Source organism: Motacilla alba, chromosome 14 (assembly GCF_015832195.1).
Source record: "Motacilla alba alba isolate MOTALB_02 chromosome 14, Motacilla_alba_V1.0_pri, whole genome shotgun sequence".
In the NCBI taxonomy this organism is placed as follows: Eukaryota; Metazoa; Chordata; class Aves; order Passeriformes; family Motacillidae; genus Motacilla; species Motacilla alba.
Genome location: NC_052029.1, coordinates 9,601,587 through 9,620,941, shown reverse-complemented (window position 1 = coordinate 9,620,941; position 19,355 = coordinate 9,601,587). Strand labels below are relative to the sequence as shown.

The 19,355-nt window shown below is 41.2% G+C and overlaps 1 protein-coding gene across 1 annotated transcript; it reads left to right on the top strand.

Annotated features, from left to right (window-relative positions):
- The first annotated feature begins 6,873 nt into the window (after positions 1 to 6,873).
- CCZ1 (CCZ1 homolog, vacuolar protein trafficking and biogenesis associated) lies at positions 6,874 to 19,263 on the top strand. Its single transcript, XM_038151606.1, has 15 exons — positions 6,874 to 7,107; positions 8,697 to 8,794; positions 8,913 to 9,006; positions 9,104 to 9,178; positions 10,227 to 10,274; positions 10,549 to 10,632; positions 12,587 to 12,762; positions 12,990 to 13,071; positions 13,224 to 13,285; positions 13,783 to 13,894; positions 14,470 to 14,503; positions 14,860 to 14,977; positions 16,508 to 16,666; positions 17,703 to 17,830; positions 18,918 to 19,263. Exons 1-15 carry the CDS (start codon positions 7,009 to 7,011, stop codon positions 18,971 to 18,973), a joined length of 1,425 nt encoding a protein of 474 aa, XP_038007534.1. The 5' UTR covers positions 6,874 to 7,008; the 3' UTR covers positions 18,974 to 19,263.
- Positions 19,264 to 19,355: the final 92 nt, after the last annotated feature.

Below are 19,355 nucleotides of genomic sequence, written 5' to 3'. Positions count from 1 at the left end.
AGGTTCCAAAGGACCAAACCAGATAGAACTGGGATGTATCTGCAGGAGACACTCCCAAACCTTGAAAAGCAGGAGTCCATTATTTATCTTGACAGTGTCTGTTATTTTTTCACTGCCTTAGCAACATAATGAAACACTGATTACTGATTTTTTTTCATTGTGTGGACTATTTACCATGTTTTAACCTCTACTTTAGCAGACACTTTCCTTAAAAATATCCAATAAAAATTAATCATATACTGTAGCCTGTGTCTATTTTTTTGAATCCTATATCAAAACATGAGAATTCTTAAACCAAAAGTTGTAATCCCTCCAAGGTCTTAAACTTATCAGATCTTCATATATGGAACATCTTTTGAAATTATTGGGAATTCTGTTTACAGTAGCTCTTCTGGATTAAGCTTAAATTCTCAGAATACTCAGATCATCATCAAAGACTGGGAGCTCAGATACAGTTGGGAGATAGGTGAGGGTAAAATCTCTCACTGACTTCCAGGTGAAAAACAGTAATATATTTTTGCTTAAGTGGCTTCTGCATGAGGTTGTGGCAGTTTTAAACCACTCTTTTACATCAGCCAATTAATAGATGAGGAAAGCAAAAGCCACATGCTTTCCTGCAGAGAGAATTCAAAGGAAAGCCTATGAGGACTTGAGGTCATTTGAAACTTTTACAGGGTTTAAAGAAGCAGAGGGGAAGCAAGATATCTTCTTGGTGGTATTTGCTTGTTTTCTTAATAGGGAGGACTGGAAGTGTGGAGGAAGAATTTGTACAAAGGATGTTGAGAAAGCTCCAACTCTGCCTGGTGGGCTGGACTGATGTATTAAAAATGTCCCTTACAAATGCATCCATCTCTGGGAATGCTGAAAAAATGCCTTTTTATGAGCAAACAATTCATTCACTCAAAAGGAGATATTCAGATGCTCTGATGGAGTATTTATACCTTCACTGGCTTTCAAAACATTAGCAAGTTGTAGGTCACACACATGCAGTTTGCAGAGGCACCACAACACAACAGAAGCATTTAAGTGAAGAGAACAGTTCAGGCACTGCAGTTTCAATGCATTTCTTCCTTTGCTGCAAATGACTACATTCAAAATTAACTGCATTTCTTCTTTATCAAAAGTCTCCATGAATACTGGTAATTGTGCTCAAAAACACCTAACCCAGAATGGAACTGTTTATGAGATAACCCAGCTCTTCCTGGGCAAGAGACCAATGAGTCTGAATGGATTTGTGAAAAGGAGCAGGTATCCTTCAGAGCACCAGAGTCAGAGTCCATCCAGTTAACGCTTCCATGAGCTGGGCCTTTGCTCTCTCCCAGCCTGTGTGTTGCAAACCTAACAAAACAGCACTTGAAAAATTTCTGTTGATTAAAACATCCTCATTACCAAAGCAAAAGCAGTTCAATAAATTAAAATTCTCCTGTACTCATTGTGAAGAAAAGTTCATGCAGTTCCATCCTCCATGACAGCCTAGACATCTTAACCCAAAACAAATTCCATAATGATTCCTCCCTGATTCTTTCTCTGTACTCTCTGCAGCTGCCTACTCTTTTGGGAGCCAAGCAATGGCAAGCTAGACAAGAAAAACCATTGCCTTTTAAAAAAAGTACATATTGATCCACAATTATTAAGAGCTGACAATTGAAAACAGAATTTTGTATCATTTCAAGGAGTTTTAAAGCAGATTAATTTGACATACAAGTTGTTTGTAAGCTGGTAGACTCAGTACATTTAATATGATCATCACAATTTTCCTTTTATTGTACAAAAATAATATAAACTGATAAAAAATGAACACTGGATTTTGATGCTACTTCTTAACATTAAGAAATATGCTCTAGAGTGTAAACCTCTAGAGTATCAGTGACTTAAACACAGCTCTTTAGATTTCCACAAGCCAAGGATCTGACCCATGAACTGAGCATGGCCATTCTCAGAACATAAGATGGATGTCACAGGACAGTCACAAGAAATAAAGCGTGTTCTTGGCAATGAAACCACTCTGATGACAGAAGGGTCTTGGAGTAGTTCACATGTAAGTAACAAACAAACTGCTCTCCATTTCACTGACAATTAAGTGTCCTGACCTTGACTAATCATGTTACATCAGGCAGGCAAATGCCTGTAAAATAAAGAATTTTCCAGGTGCTGTTGCACTCTGCTCCTCTCAATGCCTCAGCCTTTGCACTGTGGACCTCAGCAAAGAAACTCAGAGGCAAAGTACAAATTCTTTTATTCTCCACTGAGATGCAGCAGGATGCTGGAGCAGGTCACCAAACAGAAAAATACACTTGCCCTATTCAAGATATTCTGAGATCTCTCAAACATCCCAAGTATTGCAGTTAAGGAATCTTTCCATGCCTTCCATCAGGAAAAAAGTACCTTAAAAACTCAGAAGTACAGCACCTACCCCAGCAGATTCAAGTAAGGGAAAACTTGTTGACTTGTAGGAAGAAACATTTAAAATTAAAACATCTTATCACTTCCCCAGGATCCTTGAAACATTAAATCATAATTTTGAATGGTCTTATAAAACATGTGATAGTAATAACTCAAACTGAATTTATTCACTGACAAAGATACTTGTCTGCTCTCTACCCTAAAACAAAACACCACCAGTAAAGCTCCTAGAGACATGGTATGTAGAATTCCCACTGCTTCAGGCAGGCCCCTGTAATTGAGAAAGCTCCTGGGCAGGGTTTTATTGACTGACAAGGAAGGAAAAATGAAATGTACTGACCATTTTTAACCCCCATTTAATGTATGGGTGCTCACTGTAAGTACATATTTAACAAACAGAATGGAAATAATAATCAATCTACTGCATTCACCACAATTTGACATGAAAGGCAGCAGTCAGCAATCAGCCATCACTGGCAGTCATGCTTACAGATTGCAAGAGAAGTTGCCACTGGTTTTCAGAATTGCCAGTTGTACATTGCATACAATTATTCACTAGACTCAACTACTATAAAAATACATTTTTAGAAAGAACTAGAATACCTATGATTCTCTTAAAATACAGGTCTCAAGAGTGCTGTTACATTCACTTTAAGTTCCTATTATGTTCACATTAAGTTCCCCCTAACACCTTGTGCCAGGGTACCGTATTTGTGAACAGTTAGAATTGAGACATAAAAAAAACCCAGTAGCTTTATTCAACCTCTAAGCAGAAAAATGCCATGCCTTAAATGTGTCAAACTGTGACATCATTCTTAATACAATTCTCATTTTTGCAGTGCTCAGAATGGAAATAATTAACTTATTAATACAATCCATTTTCTGAGCTGAAATTCTTTTAACTGCCTGGCCCCTTCCCCATCTTCTCTTCCCAGCTTTTCTTCAGATGCAGGCTAGTAACATTAAACAAACAAAACTATTTCAATATCTCAAGTTTTGCACGAAAGCAGTTTTTCAATAACTGCTACTCAGCAACTTTGTATTCTTAATCATAAACCAAGCTAGTGTGAAGTTACTGCCTTCCTTTATGAAATCTCTGGTCCTGCAAAACAAATGCATCCATTATTAAACCATTACTCACCACGACACCCCCAGTGCTGCTCACATTCCCTGACATCCCTCTCAGAAGTCGGGGGATGTGAAGGCTGTCTCAGCAGGAGCCCAGCTCCAGCTGCACTGTTGTGTTTTCCCACGCAGCTCCACAGGCCTGTTGCAGTGTTAACAAAGCGTGCAGACCAGGGATACGCAGGCATTGTGCTTTTTGCTGGATCACAGCATTATTTTGTAATTTATTTGCTAAACTAATCCCAAACTGCTGAGTCTACGCATTTGTTAACACATTTAGACCACATACTGTCAATGGAGCAGCTATTTGAGCTGTCAGCTGTATTTATTTAAAGCTGTCAGCTCTGACACCCAGAGTGATTTATAGTACACCTTTTTGTGAAGTCTGCTACTACACAGCTGATGGAAGCGCTCAAAATAGTATCCAGAAATAGGCTCAACAAACCAAAACATATGTCTACACAGTACTATTTCTTACTTCTATGTATTTTTAAAAACAAATTGGAAAGCACTCATAAAGTTGTTAATTGTTTGTCCCTTGATGCAGGGGTTGTCCTGCAAATTCCCAATGTACTTATGCAGCAGTTTAATTTTACATAATCATGGGCTGGGAATCACATTTCAAACTCGGGGTGATCTGATGCCACTTTGCAAATGTCAAGGTGTGGTGTTACTGCACATACAATTAAGAAGATGGGATGAAATTGGAACCACAATTGAAGTTTCTTCATGCCCTGCTAACGTGCACATTAGAAATGTAATAATTTAATTGAATTTGTTATCACTTGCTCATTGTAGATTCTCACAGATACTTCCACCAAAAGCAATGTCAAGTTACAAATTAGGTTGCACTGAGCAGAATTTTGTGTTAGCAATCACTACACATACATTAATTCCCTTCCTAGGGAAAGCTGGACATGGAAGCACCTTCCTCAGCAATCCCCCTTTACAGTGAGTACCCAATGCCCAGCTCTGTGTACCTCCACAATATCTCCCTTGCAGCAGTGTTTGTACTGCAGCAGCAAACAGGCACCCCAAGTGACAGCCCAGGATGTCCATCTTGCTAAGTCCTGAACAAACACACAGCTGAACATTTCAACCAACACAAGCAAAAATCTACAGTCACTGCTGGTTTTTAATTTTTTTGGTAAGAAATCATTTAACTTGGTAATCAATGCTACCAATTTTAAGGATTTCTTTGTTTGGCTGAGTGGTATAAGCAAATGATCACCTCTGATCAACACCTCACCTCTGCTTGCAGAAAAGCACAAGCAAGGAGGGGAATTTGGCTCCTTTTGTTTGATATATTCAATCCTGACTGGATGTTCCCAGAAATTGTCTCAAGTGTGCTGCACCCTTCAAATGGACAGACCTCAATGAAAGGGCTGTTCTGCACACACTGCTGAATTCTAACTCAGAGCTGTAGGGCAGGAAACAAGAATTACTCTATGTGGATATCTCATCCTGACACATTTGGCCTGATCCTTCCTCAGACCCTGCTCAGGGAAATGCTGGGGAGCTCAGCACAGCAGGGTCTTTCTTCATCCTGCCTTGCTGGCAAGGGGAAGGAGTCACCATCTGCTGTGACCTCTCTGAAAACACCACAAAACGAGAATGCAGATTCTCTCTGCAGCTTTTCCTGCATTTCCTACAGCTGTTCTGAGCCGGACTGTCTGGAAATGCTCTGTCTGCGGTGGGGCTCAGCCTGTCGTGTCACTCCTGCCTGTCCAGGAGGAGCTGCTCACTCGAGCAGTTTGGGTGAAATGCCACCTGTGCAGGCAGGAAAGGTGACAGCCAAGGTGGTGGTGATCTCTGCACCCAGGAGCCTGCACACATCCCCATGAACTCGCATATCCAAACTGCAAGCTGAGCCATGGCATGATGCAGGAGGGAAGGGATGGAGCTGACTCCAGTGGGATTTGCAGCCATGACACAAAGAAGTAGGGATGGGATGGAGCCGATCCCAGCAGCCCAGGGGGAAACAGCAGTCATCCCTCTCTGGCTTACACCGTTCACTTTTTGAGTGCACACATTAAATATTAAATTGCTGCAGTCTTAGAGCATCTCTATTCCACACAGTGCTCCTACTGCACTGGGTTGGATTCTTAAGGAATACACCAGCTGCTGAGGCTGAGGAAGACTACATAGATGATGCTACTGGCAATGAAAATAAACATAAACTAAGAGTGATGATAGGAACTGAAACAATAACAGAAGGGAAAAAATTACAAACTCAAGAAATACTGTGTTGTTTCAGATTTAATTCGGCACAACTTTAGGAAAGTTTACTGGTACATTCTTCTAAATGACTGGTGGAGTAAGATATTCAATTTTATCTTTTATACCTTACCCAGGTGTTTATTTAAGCAATTACGTAACCTTAGTTTATACAGATTCCTAAATTTCACACTCCTGTGGGGAGGAAAATGATACATCTCACCATGCAGCCATTTTTACTTCTAGTTTAGCTTACACTGAATTTTATTATAAGGGGAATTGAAAAGTAATAGAAAAGCTTATTTTATTAGTTAAACTCCACCATCTTAAATGTGCCAGATTCTGTTTTCCAGACAGAAAATGGAAAAATAATCAGAATAGACATAATATATCTATTTATGGCAAAAAGATTACCTGAACTAAGTGATGCTGCATGCCAATTCCTTCAATTTACTCAAACTTGATTTCATCTTTCAAATCTCGGATTCTATCTCTAAAAATAAAGCACTTCTACTTTTTGCAGCTGCCAGGTAGCTCTGAACGAGTCAGAGGGGAGTGAACCGTCCATGGTTTCGCGTTTCGAGCAGGGGCGCAGGGGCTGAGGGAACACCGGGCACGGGCTGTGGCTGAGGGAACACCGGGCACAGACAGGTCCCGGCTGAGGGAACACCGGGCACGGGCTGTGGCTGAGGGAACGCCGGGCACAGGCTGTGGCTGAGGGAACGCCGGGCACAGGCTGTGGCTGAGGGAACGCCGGGCACGGGCTGTGGCTGAGGGAACACCGGGCACAGACAGGTCCCGGCTGAGGGAAGGCCGGGCACAGGCTCTGGCTGAGGGAACACTAGGCACGGCCTCTGGCTGAGGGACCGCCGGGCACAGGCTCCGGCTGAGGGAACGCCGGGCACAGACAGGCTCCGGCTGAGGGAACACTGGGCACGGCCTCTGGCTAAAGGAACGCCGGGCACAGGCTCTGGCTGAGGGAATGCCGGGCACAGACAGGTCCCAGCTGAGGGAAAGCCGGGCACGGCCTCTGGCTGAAGGAGCGCTGGCAGGGGCCCCCTCTCCCGCCGTTCCCGCGGCCGCCGTTGGGGGCGCTGCGGGGCGCCCGGGCCGGGAGCGCTTCCCGGCCGCTGCTGCGCTTCCGGGGCGCGGAGGCGGAACCGCGGCCAGGCCGGGGCCGCTGGAAGCGCGGCGGGGCCGGTGCCGCGGCGGCCTCGGGCCGATCCCCGATGGTGTCTGGCGGCTGCCGGCCCGAGGCTCAGGATGGCGGCGGCGGGGACGGCCGGCCAGGAGAAGCAGCTCGCTCCGACCCTTCTCAGTTTCTTCATCTACAACCCCAAGCTGGGGCCCAAAGAGGGAGAGGTACCGGGGGGATGTCGCGCCCGGGGATGCGGGGAAGGCGCGGGGGTCCCTCCGTGCCCGAGGCCGGGCCGCGGCGTGTGCCGGCTCGGAGCTGTCCCTGCGGAGCGGCCCCGGACAAAGGCGGTCGCAGCTGCGGCTTTCCCGGCCCGCGGCCGCCGCATCCCTGCCTGGCATTTGGGTACCCGCGGGGCCGGGGACGACTGCCGCCCCCGTTGGGGGTCTGTCACTGCTTCACACGGAAAGAAACAGTAACCAGAGGAGTTGTCAGCAGTCGGGCATATGTTGTAGATGGGGGGCAGGACAGTCAGCAACTGTTTTACTGATGCTTTAACTTTGTCTAAAAATAACTTTCTCGACGTGGATACAATATGGTAGAAAGGTTACTGTTTAACTTAGTTACAGTCAAATTACTGCTAGCGTTTATTCGCCGTTGTGTTCCTTAGTAAGGAGAGTCAAGAAGCTCCAGTATCTAGCTTTAGATAACAGCGCGTTGTGTGGTTCCTGCTCAGCTTTAGCAGTTTCTGAACGCAGCAGTGTACCTACACACTTAGCAGTGACAGGTGAGGAGGCTGAGCGTGCCCTCAGCTCCTGTGACTCCGGACGGGGGAAGCTGGTGTTCTGCTGGAGGATGAGCTGCGGTTCGGTTCCCCCAGCGAGCTGGGGACTGGGCCGGCAGGAACCTCGTGGAGCTCAGCAATGCCCCGTGCGTTGGGTGGAATAATCCGGCTCACCGTGGCACCTCGGGGTGGACTGGTTGGGAGCAGCTCTGCAAAACAGGACCAGGGAGTCTGTGAACAACAGGTCCTACATGAATCAGCAGCGAGCGCTTGTGGCTGTGGGAGGGAGGGTGGCTCGGCAGGTCCAGCCAAGCCAATGCTTCCCCTCTGTCCAGCACAGTGGCTGCTGTGTTCTTCCAGGGATTCCCAGAGTAGGAAAAATACTGGCAAACTGAAAACGCCTAGTGGAGAACCTCTGAGTCAGTCAGGGGGTGCAGTCTGTGTGTACCAGAGGAGCCTTTGATAGCTGCATTTGTGCAGCCTGGAGGAGAGACAGTGTGGAAAGGGGCAGAGGGCAGTCTCACCTGCCTGAAGGATGGCGGTAGATGATGGAGTTTGGTTCTTGAAGTGAAAAAATGAGGATGGATGGAGGGAAATTCTAATGAGATAGAAAAAAAATCTTCACGGTGAAGTGATCCAACATCAGAGCAGGGCTGGAAAGTTGCGGGATTCCCATCTCTGGAGGTATTAAACACATGACTGGACAAGGCCTGGGGCAATCTGAGCTGCCTTTGAAGCTTGTCATGCTTTGAGCTGGCTTTGAAGCTCGCCTTGCTTTGAACAGGCCCAGAAGTAACTGGGGCCTGTGATTTCAATAGCCTTCAATTTACAAAGTACTTTGGCATATCACGGGATGATTGACTGCTTAAGTGTGCTTAATATACCTTTTATCAGTTATTACAGAAGCCCATTTTGGTACAAAATAAAATTCTGCCTGGGTTATTAAGGGATTGAAAAACAAGCAAACCATGAACTCAATATTCTTTGATTTTGTTTAAATGCATTTGCTTGGATTCTTTTTTCAAATTTTAGGAAGAAAAGAAGATTCTCTTCTATCACCCAAACGAAGTAGAAAAGAATGAAAAAATTAGAAATGTGGGGCTGTGTGAAGCTATAGTGCAGTTCACAAGGTAGGAAGTCTGCATGGGTGATTGTTTTGGCACAAGCACTGTATTTTAAATATCTCAGTTATATGTCTTCTTGTTGTGTGTATAAATATCTATATCTACTTATATGTTTTCTTTCCAGGACCTTTAGCCCAACAAAACCTGCAAAATCCCTACATACACAGAAGAATAGACAGTTTTTCCATGAACCAGAAGAAAACTTCTGGATGGTCATGGTACTTATGCACGTGATATGCATATTCCTAAAGCACCATCCTGCAATGTTCTCAATGCATTCTGCATTGTCTAATACCAGCCTGTTCCACTTCCTAGGTTGTACGGAATCCCATAATAGAAAAACACAAAGATGGAAAGCCAGTCTATGAATATCAGGAAGAAGAATTGCTGGTAATAATGAACTTTCCTTTTTTTTTTTGTAATGAGTTATGTTGTATTTTTGAGAGTACTCCCATCCAGAAATATCTTAGTTTAATTGTTCTTGAACTGCTGTCAAATTGATTTTATATGTATCTATATCTATCTTCATAAATGGGAAAAGGGCAAAGAACTTTTCAGTAAAGTTTAAAGAAGAGCACAAGACAGAGAATTATCCAGAGAACAGTTCAAGATCATTCAGTAAACACTGGTGAAATATACACTTTTAGCTTGGAGTAGGTGAATATTTCTTAGGATCTGTTTAGGATTCTTAAGATTCTTAGGATTTGTTTAATTAAGTTCTTAAATCTATGTATTTTTATTAGGTGCCAGTATACATGTCACTACTTTCTTAAGACTGTTAGTAATATTTACTAATAATCTGGAAAACCAAAAAAAGCTCATAACTATGATGGGATTTCTTGTCCAAGCTGCAGAATCATTATGTCTCTTCAATTGTATACAGGAAGGGTATTTGGCAGGGTGGGATAATAATTAAAAAGCTGGTTGGTTATCCTGCCCCTGTTCATTACAATGTGCATTACTTTTGTTCCTCTCTCTGTCCTAAGAAAAGGATTGGAGTCCTAGGGGCTCTATTTTTGCCAGATAAAATGATCTTTTTTTGATCCGGATTAAGATCTCAGCCCCATAAAACCTGCTGTAGGGTCCCACATTCTTCAGCCTTTGATTTGGATGAAGAGAGATCAGAAAGAGGATCATTTTCACTGACCACTGGCCTCAGGGAAGGGCAGTGTTTGTAACTGGAATCCTTGGCATGAGTTCTGAAGGTGCTTTTGGTACTAAATGTGATGGGGGAAGGGACTCCCTTTATTGAAATCATACTCTATAAATACAGAGACAACTCTAGATGCTGACTGACAATGCCATTAAACTTTTCAGAGCTTGATTTCTCTGATTTGTTCTTTGCTGGCTCTTTGAAAACACATGTTATGTGTAGCTCAGCCAAAATTCTTGTAATTCTGTCTCTGCTCCTGCTGATGTGTTGCTCTCTTTCCTGCAGGACAAGGTTTATAGTTCAGTCCTCCAGCAGTGCTACAGCATGTACAAGGTAGGGTTAACACTGGAGGCTCAAGGCCTTGTGCAAGACAAGAGCATGAGCATGAGATACTTCAATGACACTTAAATTCTTGCCTCTGCTGCCATATATACCTGGACTCTGCAAATCTAAATGTTTTTTTCAGTAAAGAAGGGATACATTTGGATTGATTTGAAGTATGTTAAGGAATGGGAGTTGTGTTGTAATCTATATTCATAACCAAGTTACAAGAAATTACTGTAAATGATTACTCAATTAACTGATTTTTTTCTCTTTAAACTGTTAGCTTTTCAATGGCACATTCCTGAGAGCCATGGAAGACGGGGGTGTGAAAGTGCTAAAGGAGAGACTAGAGAAATTCTTCCATCGGGTAAGACCTCATTTTTCAGGCACATACTGTGATTCTGCACTGGAAATAAAACACAAAAAAGTGGCAGCAATGTGACTATAAAACACAGGCAGTGGAAAAGATGTAGAGTCAACACAAAGTATGTGGTTACTCATTTTGTCAAATACTTCCTGCGTTTTTTGACAGAGTAGCTTCTTTAAGTGGAGTTGAACCACAAGTGTGGTTATGACTTGATGGAACAACTTAACTGTTGGATCTTTTTCTGACAGAACTGTGTTCCTTCTTTCAAAGTTCTGCTTTAATGTTTGAATTGGTTACTGTGATAACAGCTTGTACAGACCTGTTTGAGTGACTGTTGAAGATTCATTGAGGTTAGAAGGAATTTGGGGAGGTCATCCAGTTCAGCCTTCAAACTCAAAGCAGGGTAACACTGAATTTAAACTCTCCTGCCCAGTGCTTTGGGTGCTTGAGACCTGAAAACATCCAGGAGTGGAGATTGCACAATCTGCATGCACAGGCTTGAAGTCCTTTCATACAGTGAAAGAGTGAATAGATGAATTTTTAAAGTTCTCCTACCTACTCCACCCCACCATGTGGAATTAGTAGCCAATCCTAAGAAGACTTGAGGAAATGTTACATGCATTAGAAGTAGTCTTCAGAATGTCATTTCACAGCCGATGTTTTAGTGAAAGGATAAAAGGCAAAATGTATTTTTCACATAAGGTAACTGACTGAGTAGTCGGGTCTGGCAGAATTTTAAGTTCCTACATGAGAAGTTTCATCTCACTTGAAAAGTGCCTGCCCCCTTTTTTCTTGTTTGCAAGCAAGGAAACAGGACTGCTGTCAGCAGTTTGTACTTTTGTGGTATTGATAATACCTCTGATAATGATGGACTGTAGATACTGTGTAATGCTGTTTAAAATTTTGTTCTCTTAACAGATTTTTATAATGGCACAATGCTGTGACAGTGTAAACAAAAGTGCAGGCTTTGCTTGTGGATTTGGGGAGGGTCTTGCTTGTTTTTTGTAAGACTTGTGGTAGACTCCAGAATAAACACCACTGGCACAAGGAATACCACGATGAGCTGGTGTGTGCTGCTGTCCAGACTAAATTAAAAGTAGACCTTTGCAAAAAAGAAAGTAATAAATTTTTATTGCTAAAACAGAGAGACTTTCAAGCTGTGACAGAGATCTGTCACCCTGTTGGTCTGTATTTCTTGTGGGCATTCAGTAATGTGAAGTGACTGTAGAGGGAGCCATTGGATAAAGGATCTTCCACAGACCACTTGACAGCACATTTGAAATCTCTTGCTAAAGGTTACAGTCTATCAAGAAAGTGAATAATGCAAATTATTTATTCCATTACACATTGAAATCGTCTGTTCCTATTTCTACAACTGAATCTGAAATTAAATATCAGTAAGATAGGCTTTGCTCGCTTATGCTCTCAAAAGATCTTGAACTTTCCTTAAAAGCTGTTTTCATAATGGTTAAATAAGAGCAAAGTGACACCTGGAATCACATTCTTGCACTTACACATGGAATCACAGAATGGTTTGGGTTGGAAGATACCCTTAAGGGTCATCTAGGCCAACCCCCTGCTATGAGCAGACATCTTCAGCTAGATCAGATTACTCAGAGCTTTGTCCAACCTGGCCGTGAATGTTTCTGGAGATGGGACAGTCACCACCTCTCTGGGCAAGCTGTGCCAGTGTGTGAGCACCCTCATTGTAAAAAACTACTTTCTTGTGTCTAACATAAATTGAGCCTTCTTCAGTCCAAAATCCTTGTCACTACAAACTTTTGTAAAAAGTCTGTCCCCCATGAACGAGTGTGTCAGACAAGCAGCGCTGAAAGGACTGTTTTTTTCTTTGATTTTAGTCCAGATTGTTGGGGATTAGACTCAAATTTGTCATTTAAATCTACACTTTGGCAGTTTTCTGAATTCTAAAAGCCAGCTGTCCTTGTTCTCTCAGTACTTGCAGACACTGCACTTACAGTCTTGTGATCTGCTGGATGTGTTTTGTGGAATCAGCTTCTTTCCACTGGATAAAATGACTTACTTGAAGATTCAGTCATTTATTAATAGGATGGAAGAAAGCCTGAACATAGTCAAGTACACTGCATTTCTCTACAATGACCAGCTTATCTGGTAGGTACTTCAGTAATTCTTTTATGAGTCTTCAATTTCTAATCCTATGAGTAAGTGCCATAATAGAAAAGCTTTTAAATTAGTGACAGAGTTGGATGAAAATGAGAAAACGTGAGTCAGACTACCATTCAGTAAGGAAGGCATTGGTCTGAGCTAGTTAGAGGAAAATGTGTGATCTGAACTGCAGCACAAACATAATTTGCTTCTTTTCCCCCACAATGTTCTAGGAGTGGACTGGAGCAAGATGACATGAGAATTTTGTACAAATATCTCACGACATCTCTGTTTCCAAGGCACATGGAGCCTGAGGTAGCTGGGCTGGGGTTTTGAGGGGCAAGGTGGTTGGGTGTTTTTGGTCTTTTCTTCCTGTTTATCTAGTACTAAAGGCTAAAATACCAAAGAGAAATCTCTCTTCTCTCTGCCTCTAAGCTGGTTTTTCCTGTATGTCTTTTCCCCCTCAGTTAGCGGGAAGAGATTCTCCAATACGTGCTGAAATGCCAGGAAATCTCCAACACTATGGAAGGTAGGTCTTGTTTTACTGTCACCATCTACTGATTCTACCCCCAAGGGCAAAACATTTGGGAGGAGTGTGTGTGTTTTGAGTATATATTCCACACACAGTTCATTCCAGAGGCTCGCACAATAGTTGCTGCAAATGTAAAACTTGACCCTTGGAAAAAAGAGAAAATGCTTCATTAACATTACTGTATATTTATTTTTCTTCCCATTGTTCTTAATGCACTGTATGACAAATCTGAGAATTGTTTCAGTCATTTCTTTTCAGTCAAGCACTCCAGACAAAGGTGTAGGTTTAATCTAGGATTTGTTCTTCCTCTGTACTTTGCATGTCAGTGAGGAATTCTGTACTTAAGCAAGTGGGCATCATTATTTTGCATAATTGTGGGTTTGGACATCCTTAATCATGAGAACTCCTAACTGCAAGTTTGGAGAACATATGTTAAATTCAAGAAACTGAAATACAAGTATTCATCACATCTGACCTGTTGAATTATTTTCTAGGTTTCTTACTGGACCTTTAAATCTTAATGATCCAGAAACAAAATGCCGTTTCCCCAAAATATTTGTTAACACTGACGACACTTATGAAGAGCTTCACTTAATTGTTTATAAGGTATTACAATTTCCTCTGCAGTTACTCCACAGAATTAGGAATCTCTACGCAGTGAAGGTGACAATGATGTGAGGTACTGAGGAATTGTATAGAAAGGTGCATTGTAAGAGACAGAAACCTGGCATTTCTAGAAACAAGCTTTAAAGCTGGAATTCTTTCCCCTCTCCTGTACCCTGTACAAAACAAACAATTATTATGTTTTTATTAAAACAAAATACCAGCCTTCAGTTACTTTAAGTGATTTCATGCCTTGCTTTATATGGAATTAATCAATAAAACAAAACATATTTTGCTCTTAAATTAAATGGGAATTTCTTGCAGATATCTTTGTATAAAGTGCATTTTTACCAAGTCTTATCTTTCCCCTACAATTAAACAGTTAACTGAATTTTAAAACCATAGCTAAGCTGTGTTGTGTAGGACTGCCAAAAGGTTACCCTATTGAAGTGTTACCTTTAAGAAAGATTTTTAAATCTCTTCTTACCTGTGTGTGACCTCTCTGAAGTATTGTCATTTATTTGAGTTAGTGAAAATAATCTGTTGTAAATGGCTTTTTTGCTTTTGTTTTGTTCCAGGCAATGAGTGCAGCTGTCTGCTTTATGATTGATGGTAAGTACCTATTGGCATCAATTATTTGCCAAGACTTATATATGTAAAATACTTTGACATGCAGCTTGTTTTACTCTTGAAAAATACTCACATTAATTTGTTATTTAAGTCTCTTTTTCATGAGTGCTTTTATCAGTCTTTTACCTTTGTTGCAGTGGTAGAGTTAACTCGTTTTACACAATAAAATTACTAAATATTGCTTCAGTTATCCATATTCAAAATCACTCCTGAGGTTTTAGTCGTGGGAGAAATTTGTCCTTGGACTCTTACTGATGTTTAAAGAAAACAACTACAGAAACTGTACCTTCAGCTGTGGGAAGAGAATCTCACCTCTCCCTTTTCTCTGCCTGAGCCAGCTTCAATTCCACCCACACTGGAGTTTTGCAGAAAACTGGACAGCATTGTTGGGCCTCAGCTCACGGTGTTGGCATCAGACATATGTGAACAATACAACATCAACAAGAGAATATCAGGGTTTGTACCACACTTCTTTTTCTCATTAGTTGGTGAGAAGTTAGGTTCAATGAACTGCTTAAATAATGGTAAGATAAGCCCAAATTTTGAAAGCATTAATGGTGGATTTAAAGCAATGCTTGTCTACTTTTCTGCATCTTAAGTGTTTATAAAGTGCATGTTATTGCATATTTGGGTCTCCCTGAAGTAGCAATAGATGTTACTAATTTAGGACCAAATGTTTATTGCCTGGCTGAAATGGGAATTTTAGTGAGTAAGTTATTTGGTTGCAGTGGAAGCTTTACTGTTGAGGACTTTTCCAGAATTACTGCTTCTTGAAGTGTTGCCATATATAGTAGGTGAGGAAAAAAAGGTCTTTTATTTTTCTGTTTTGCAGGACTCAGGTAAGGTAATTACTTGAGGGGCAAAAAACAGGCAAAAGAAAAAGGATGCTAATGCTTTGGAAAATATCTTTCACTTAGAACTACAGCTGACTTGCAATAAAATTGCATTTATTTTTTGATAGATTTATTAGTTGGGGATGCAAGAACAGTATCCCATATGGCAACATAAATGGAATTCAACCAAAGATAGGTGTGTGAGTAACTCAGTCAGTGGTACCATCCCAAATCAGCAAAATCGCACAGGATAGAATAGGATGTGCTTGAAATTCTGCCAATCTACTAAATCATTAAACTTGGGGTTTTTAAATGTCATCTGGGACTGGCTTTGGCAGCTTTAGCTCTTTAAAATTTTAATGCCATGGTGTCCTGAAAACATGATACAGTTCCTTGACACTAATGCATGTGGGTGACAGAGAGCAGGGGTATCTGGTTGTTTGCTAAGGTGAGTGGTGTCATCACAGTATCTCCTGCTTCTAAATAATGCATTGCCTCAAGTACCAGTTGCTGCAGCCAGGTTTTGGTCAGTCTGACTGTGTTGTGACTTCTACAAAAAAATTACGGCTCTAGGTTTTTAATATTAACTTCATAAAAGAGGAAATGCAGGAAGACTGCCAAGGCAGGAGTTTGAAAATAGTCTCTTGCTTGGCCCACACAAATGATGTGGGGGGAAATCTAATTGCCTGGATCAAGAAAGAGTTTGTTCTCTTGGTTGTAACAAATAACAAAAACATGAATAGAAGATGACTTATTGCTCAAATTAAAGACTCAGGATCCATTCAAATCAGCTTGGACTGGCATAAGGGAGAGCAGCAGGAACAAAATGGGGCCAGGAAAAAACAGCTCATTAGAAAAATGCAAATTAATTGCTACTCTGAAGTGGGACAAGGCCTTCAGACTCCCCTGTGTGTGTTTACTGGCAGCCTGAGTGGCAGAAGGGGAAATACTGGCTGGTTTGCAGGCTTGGTTGTCTTTTGGGGGTTTTTTAAAGTGTGTTAAAATGAATTTCAATCCCACAAGTTTCTTCAATGTGAAGATAAGTCCAGGCTGTGTAAGTTAGCTTTGCACTGGCTCGCTACCCAGTCTCTGGGAAGCCTGTGCTTATAGAGCATGTTGGTATTCACAAATCTTTCTTTTTAAATCTTCCTAGGGCTGAGAAGGAGCCTCAATTTAAGTTTATCTATTTCAATCACATGAACCTGGCAGAGAAAAGTACCATTCACATGAGGAAAACACCCAGCGTATCACTTGCATCTGTTCACCCTGACCTCATGAAGATTCTCGGTGACATCAACAGTGACTTCTCCAGGTAATGCTTAACTATTAAATAGTCTGTAACTCCTACTGTCAAGCAGATATTTCTTCTTTGCAAAGGAGTGGCCCTTTCCAGTCCTTTTGTTGATGGCTGGCTGTTCATGTTTGGTATTTTGTGTTGGTTAGAAGTAGTCCATCTTAAAAATAAAACTTCTAGTGTCCTTTTAAACAAAAAATTAAAAGAGGGCCAGGGCCTCTATCAAAGAGAATATCTCATCTACTGGAGGCTTCAGAGTAGTCATAGGAAATGGGATGGGAAGCATGAGAGTCTGTCTAATCTGGGACAGCAGTGTAAAGGACAGGGACATCTGCTTCTGCCTGACACAGCTGGTGGCTTCTAGGGCTGAGACAATGGATGAAATGCAAACCTTGCAGTTACTGCAGCCCTGCTGATAGAGAAGATAAGTGGCTTCTTGCCAATGGGTATCACGCTGCAAGGTGGGAGAGACCCTCTGTCACTATAAAAGTTAAGAAAAAACATGACAATGCTGAATGATTGGGATGCCCCTAGCTCTAATTAGCAACAAGCTGTTTTCCCACTGTGCTTAAGGACAAAGTTTCCATTTTTCTATAAATGAAGAAAGTGTGTTTCATCATATTATGGAAGTCCTGGGTTAGTGACAGCTGTATAGAAGATATCCAGCTGTTGAGCATAGCTTAGGTCCAGGTTTAACAGTTCTGTGAAAGCTTGGTATCACCAGCCCATCTCCAGCTTTCAGTATTTGGTCCCTGTGTAGCCAATCCTCATTCTGTGAAGTGTGTCCTTACCAGAAGGGAGGAGAGGTGCTTTCTTCAGTGTGTTCACTGCAGGGTTTGGATAATGAAAAAATTACTGATTGACACATTTGGGCGTGTCCTAAGCAGCCATTTCTGAAGCCTTCGACCTGGACTGAATGATGGCCAAGTTAGAACTGGTGTTTTCTTTGATACTGCACAACCATAATTTCTGACATTGAGCTGTCCTAACAATTACAGATACAGTTGTTGAAGATGAACTTGCTACCTTCTTTACTTTTTAAAACTTCTTTCAGAGTTGATGAAGACGAGGAAATTATTGTGAAGGCAATGAGTGATTACTGGGTAGTTGGGAAAAAGTCTGACCAGCGAGAACTATATGTTATTTTGAATCAAAAAAATGTAAATCTGATTGAAGTTAATGGTAAGGATTGTTTCTTATTACCTTTAAATACAGTTACTCCTAAAATGTGTGTCCCTAGAGAAGTAATACAACCCATCTCATGAGAAATCTAGAGAGGGACTGATCTTTGCTGGAGCAGGTGAGTTTGCCTAAGGTTTTAGTCTGCCTACTACCAGCTGTGAAAGGACAGCATAAATATTCATCAGGCATTCTTAATTATTAATCTGTCATTCCTCCTCCTTCAAATAATAGAGGACAACACTGTGAGCTTAGTTTAGGTGCAATTAAAAAAGTGTATTAAGGATGAGAGATGAATATATTTACATCTATTTGTCAGTGATCCAGGGTTGGTTACTTACACATTGTGGCTGTCCTGTCAGTGATCCTCATCCATCGTGCTCTTGTTTCTAACGTGGTTTTGAGAATGATTTACTAGGACTAAGAGTGAGAATTAACATTAAGATGCAATAAGCTTTTACATACAGAGCTATTTCTCTAAAAATCTGTTTGAATCTTGCAGCAATGCTAGTGCTCTCCATTCTAACAGGAGGCAATGTGCTAGTTTAGACAATGGGAAAGAATTCATACTTTGCCAGGACCAAAGCCTAGCAACATTTTAAAAAGAGGAATGAGTTGTGTGACTTGGCAATCTCTCTGTAACTGTCTTTCAGCATCAAACCTACCATAGAGAAACAGTGAGTGTTTCTGTGCCTGATAAACCTAGGAAGTTTATCAGTCTACCAAATAACACAAAGCAAAAGTTTTGCAGGCTTGATTTATTGTAACAGAAGATCCTAATTCCTCCTTTCTCTGAAAAAGGGCTTATAATATACTTCCCTTAACTATATGTTAAGCCAAGTCTGCTGCTGTTGCAGCGTTTGATAAGAGGCCCATCATTTACACTTTCAGACAGTGGGAGATATCAGACTTGACTTTCTCCTACTGAAGAGAGAGTAATATTAAGTGTATTTCTACATTAGAAACTCTTAGGGCTTTTTCTGTTTGAATTTTATTAAATTCTCCATGACAATCCCCAGGGTTTTTCTTGAGGAGGTTTCTGTAAAATACAATACTGATGTTTTTTTGGTTTTTTGGGTTTTTTTAACAGAAGAAGTGAAGAAACTTTGTGCAACACAATTTAATAATATTTTCTTCTTGGATTGATCTGCAAAGGGCTGATTTATTGAAGATGTCAATGTCAGGCACTTGTTCAACATGAGAAGTTATTAGTCATATTATTGACTGGAATAATGACAATAGTAAAGCAATACTTGCTTTGTAAGAATCAAAATTTCTACTAAAATCTGTAAACTCTGACCATAAAATTTTTAAATTTTAAAAATGTTTATGTGCAAACTAATTAAAAACCAGTCTGAATTCATCTGTACCATTCCATTCTGATATGTTATGTGAATATTTTGCTGAAAAATAAAACTAATAATTGTTACACTTTAGAAGCATCTGTGTTCATTTGCATCCTGTAACTTCCTGCTAGTTTACCCAAAACTCTGGTGTAAAAGACTGCTCCCTCTGAAACCAGCAAGTC

Excerpts from the sequence above, each read along its gene's own strand:
- CCZ1 (XM_038151606.1), top strand. The coding sequence starts at position 7,009 with ATGGCGGCGGCGGGGACGGCCGGCCAGGAGAAGCAGCTCGCTCCGACC. Across the intron at positions 10,633-12,586 it reads TAGAGAAATTCTTCCATCGG|TACTTGCAGACACTGCACTT; the intron begins GTAAGACCTCAT and ends TTGTTCTCTCAG. Across the intron at positions 13,895-14,469 it reads TTCACTTAATTGTTTATAAG|GCAATGAGTGCAGCTGTCTG; the intron begins GTATTACAATTT and ends GTTTTGTTCCAG.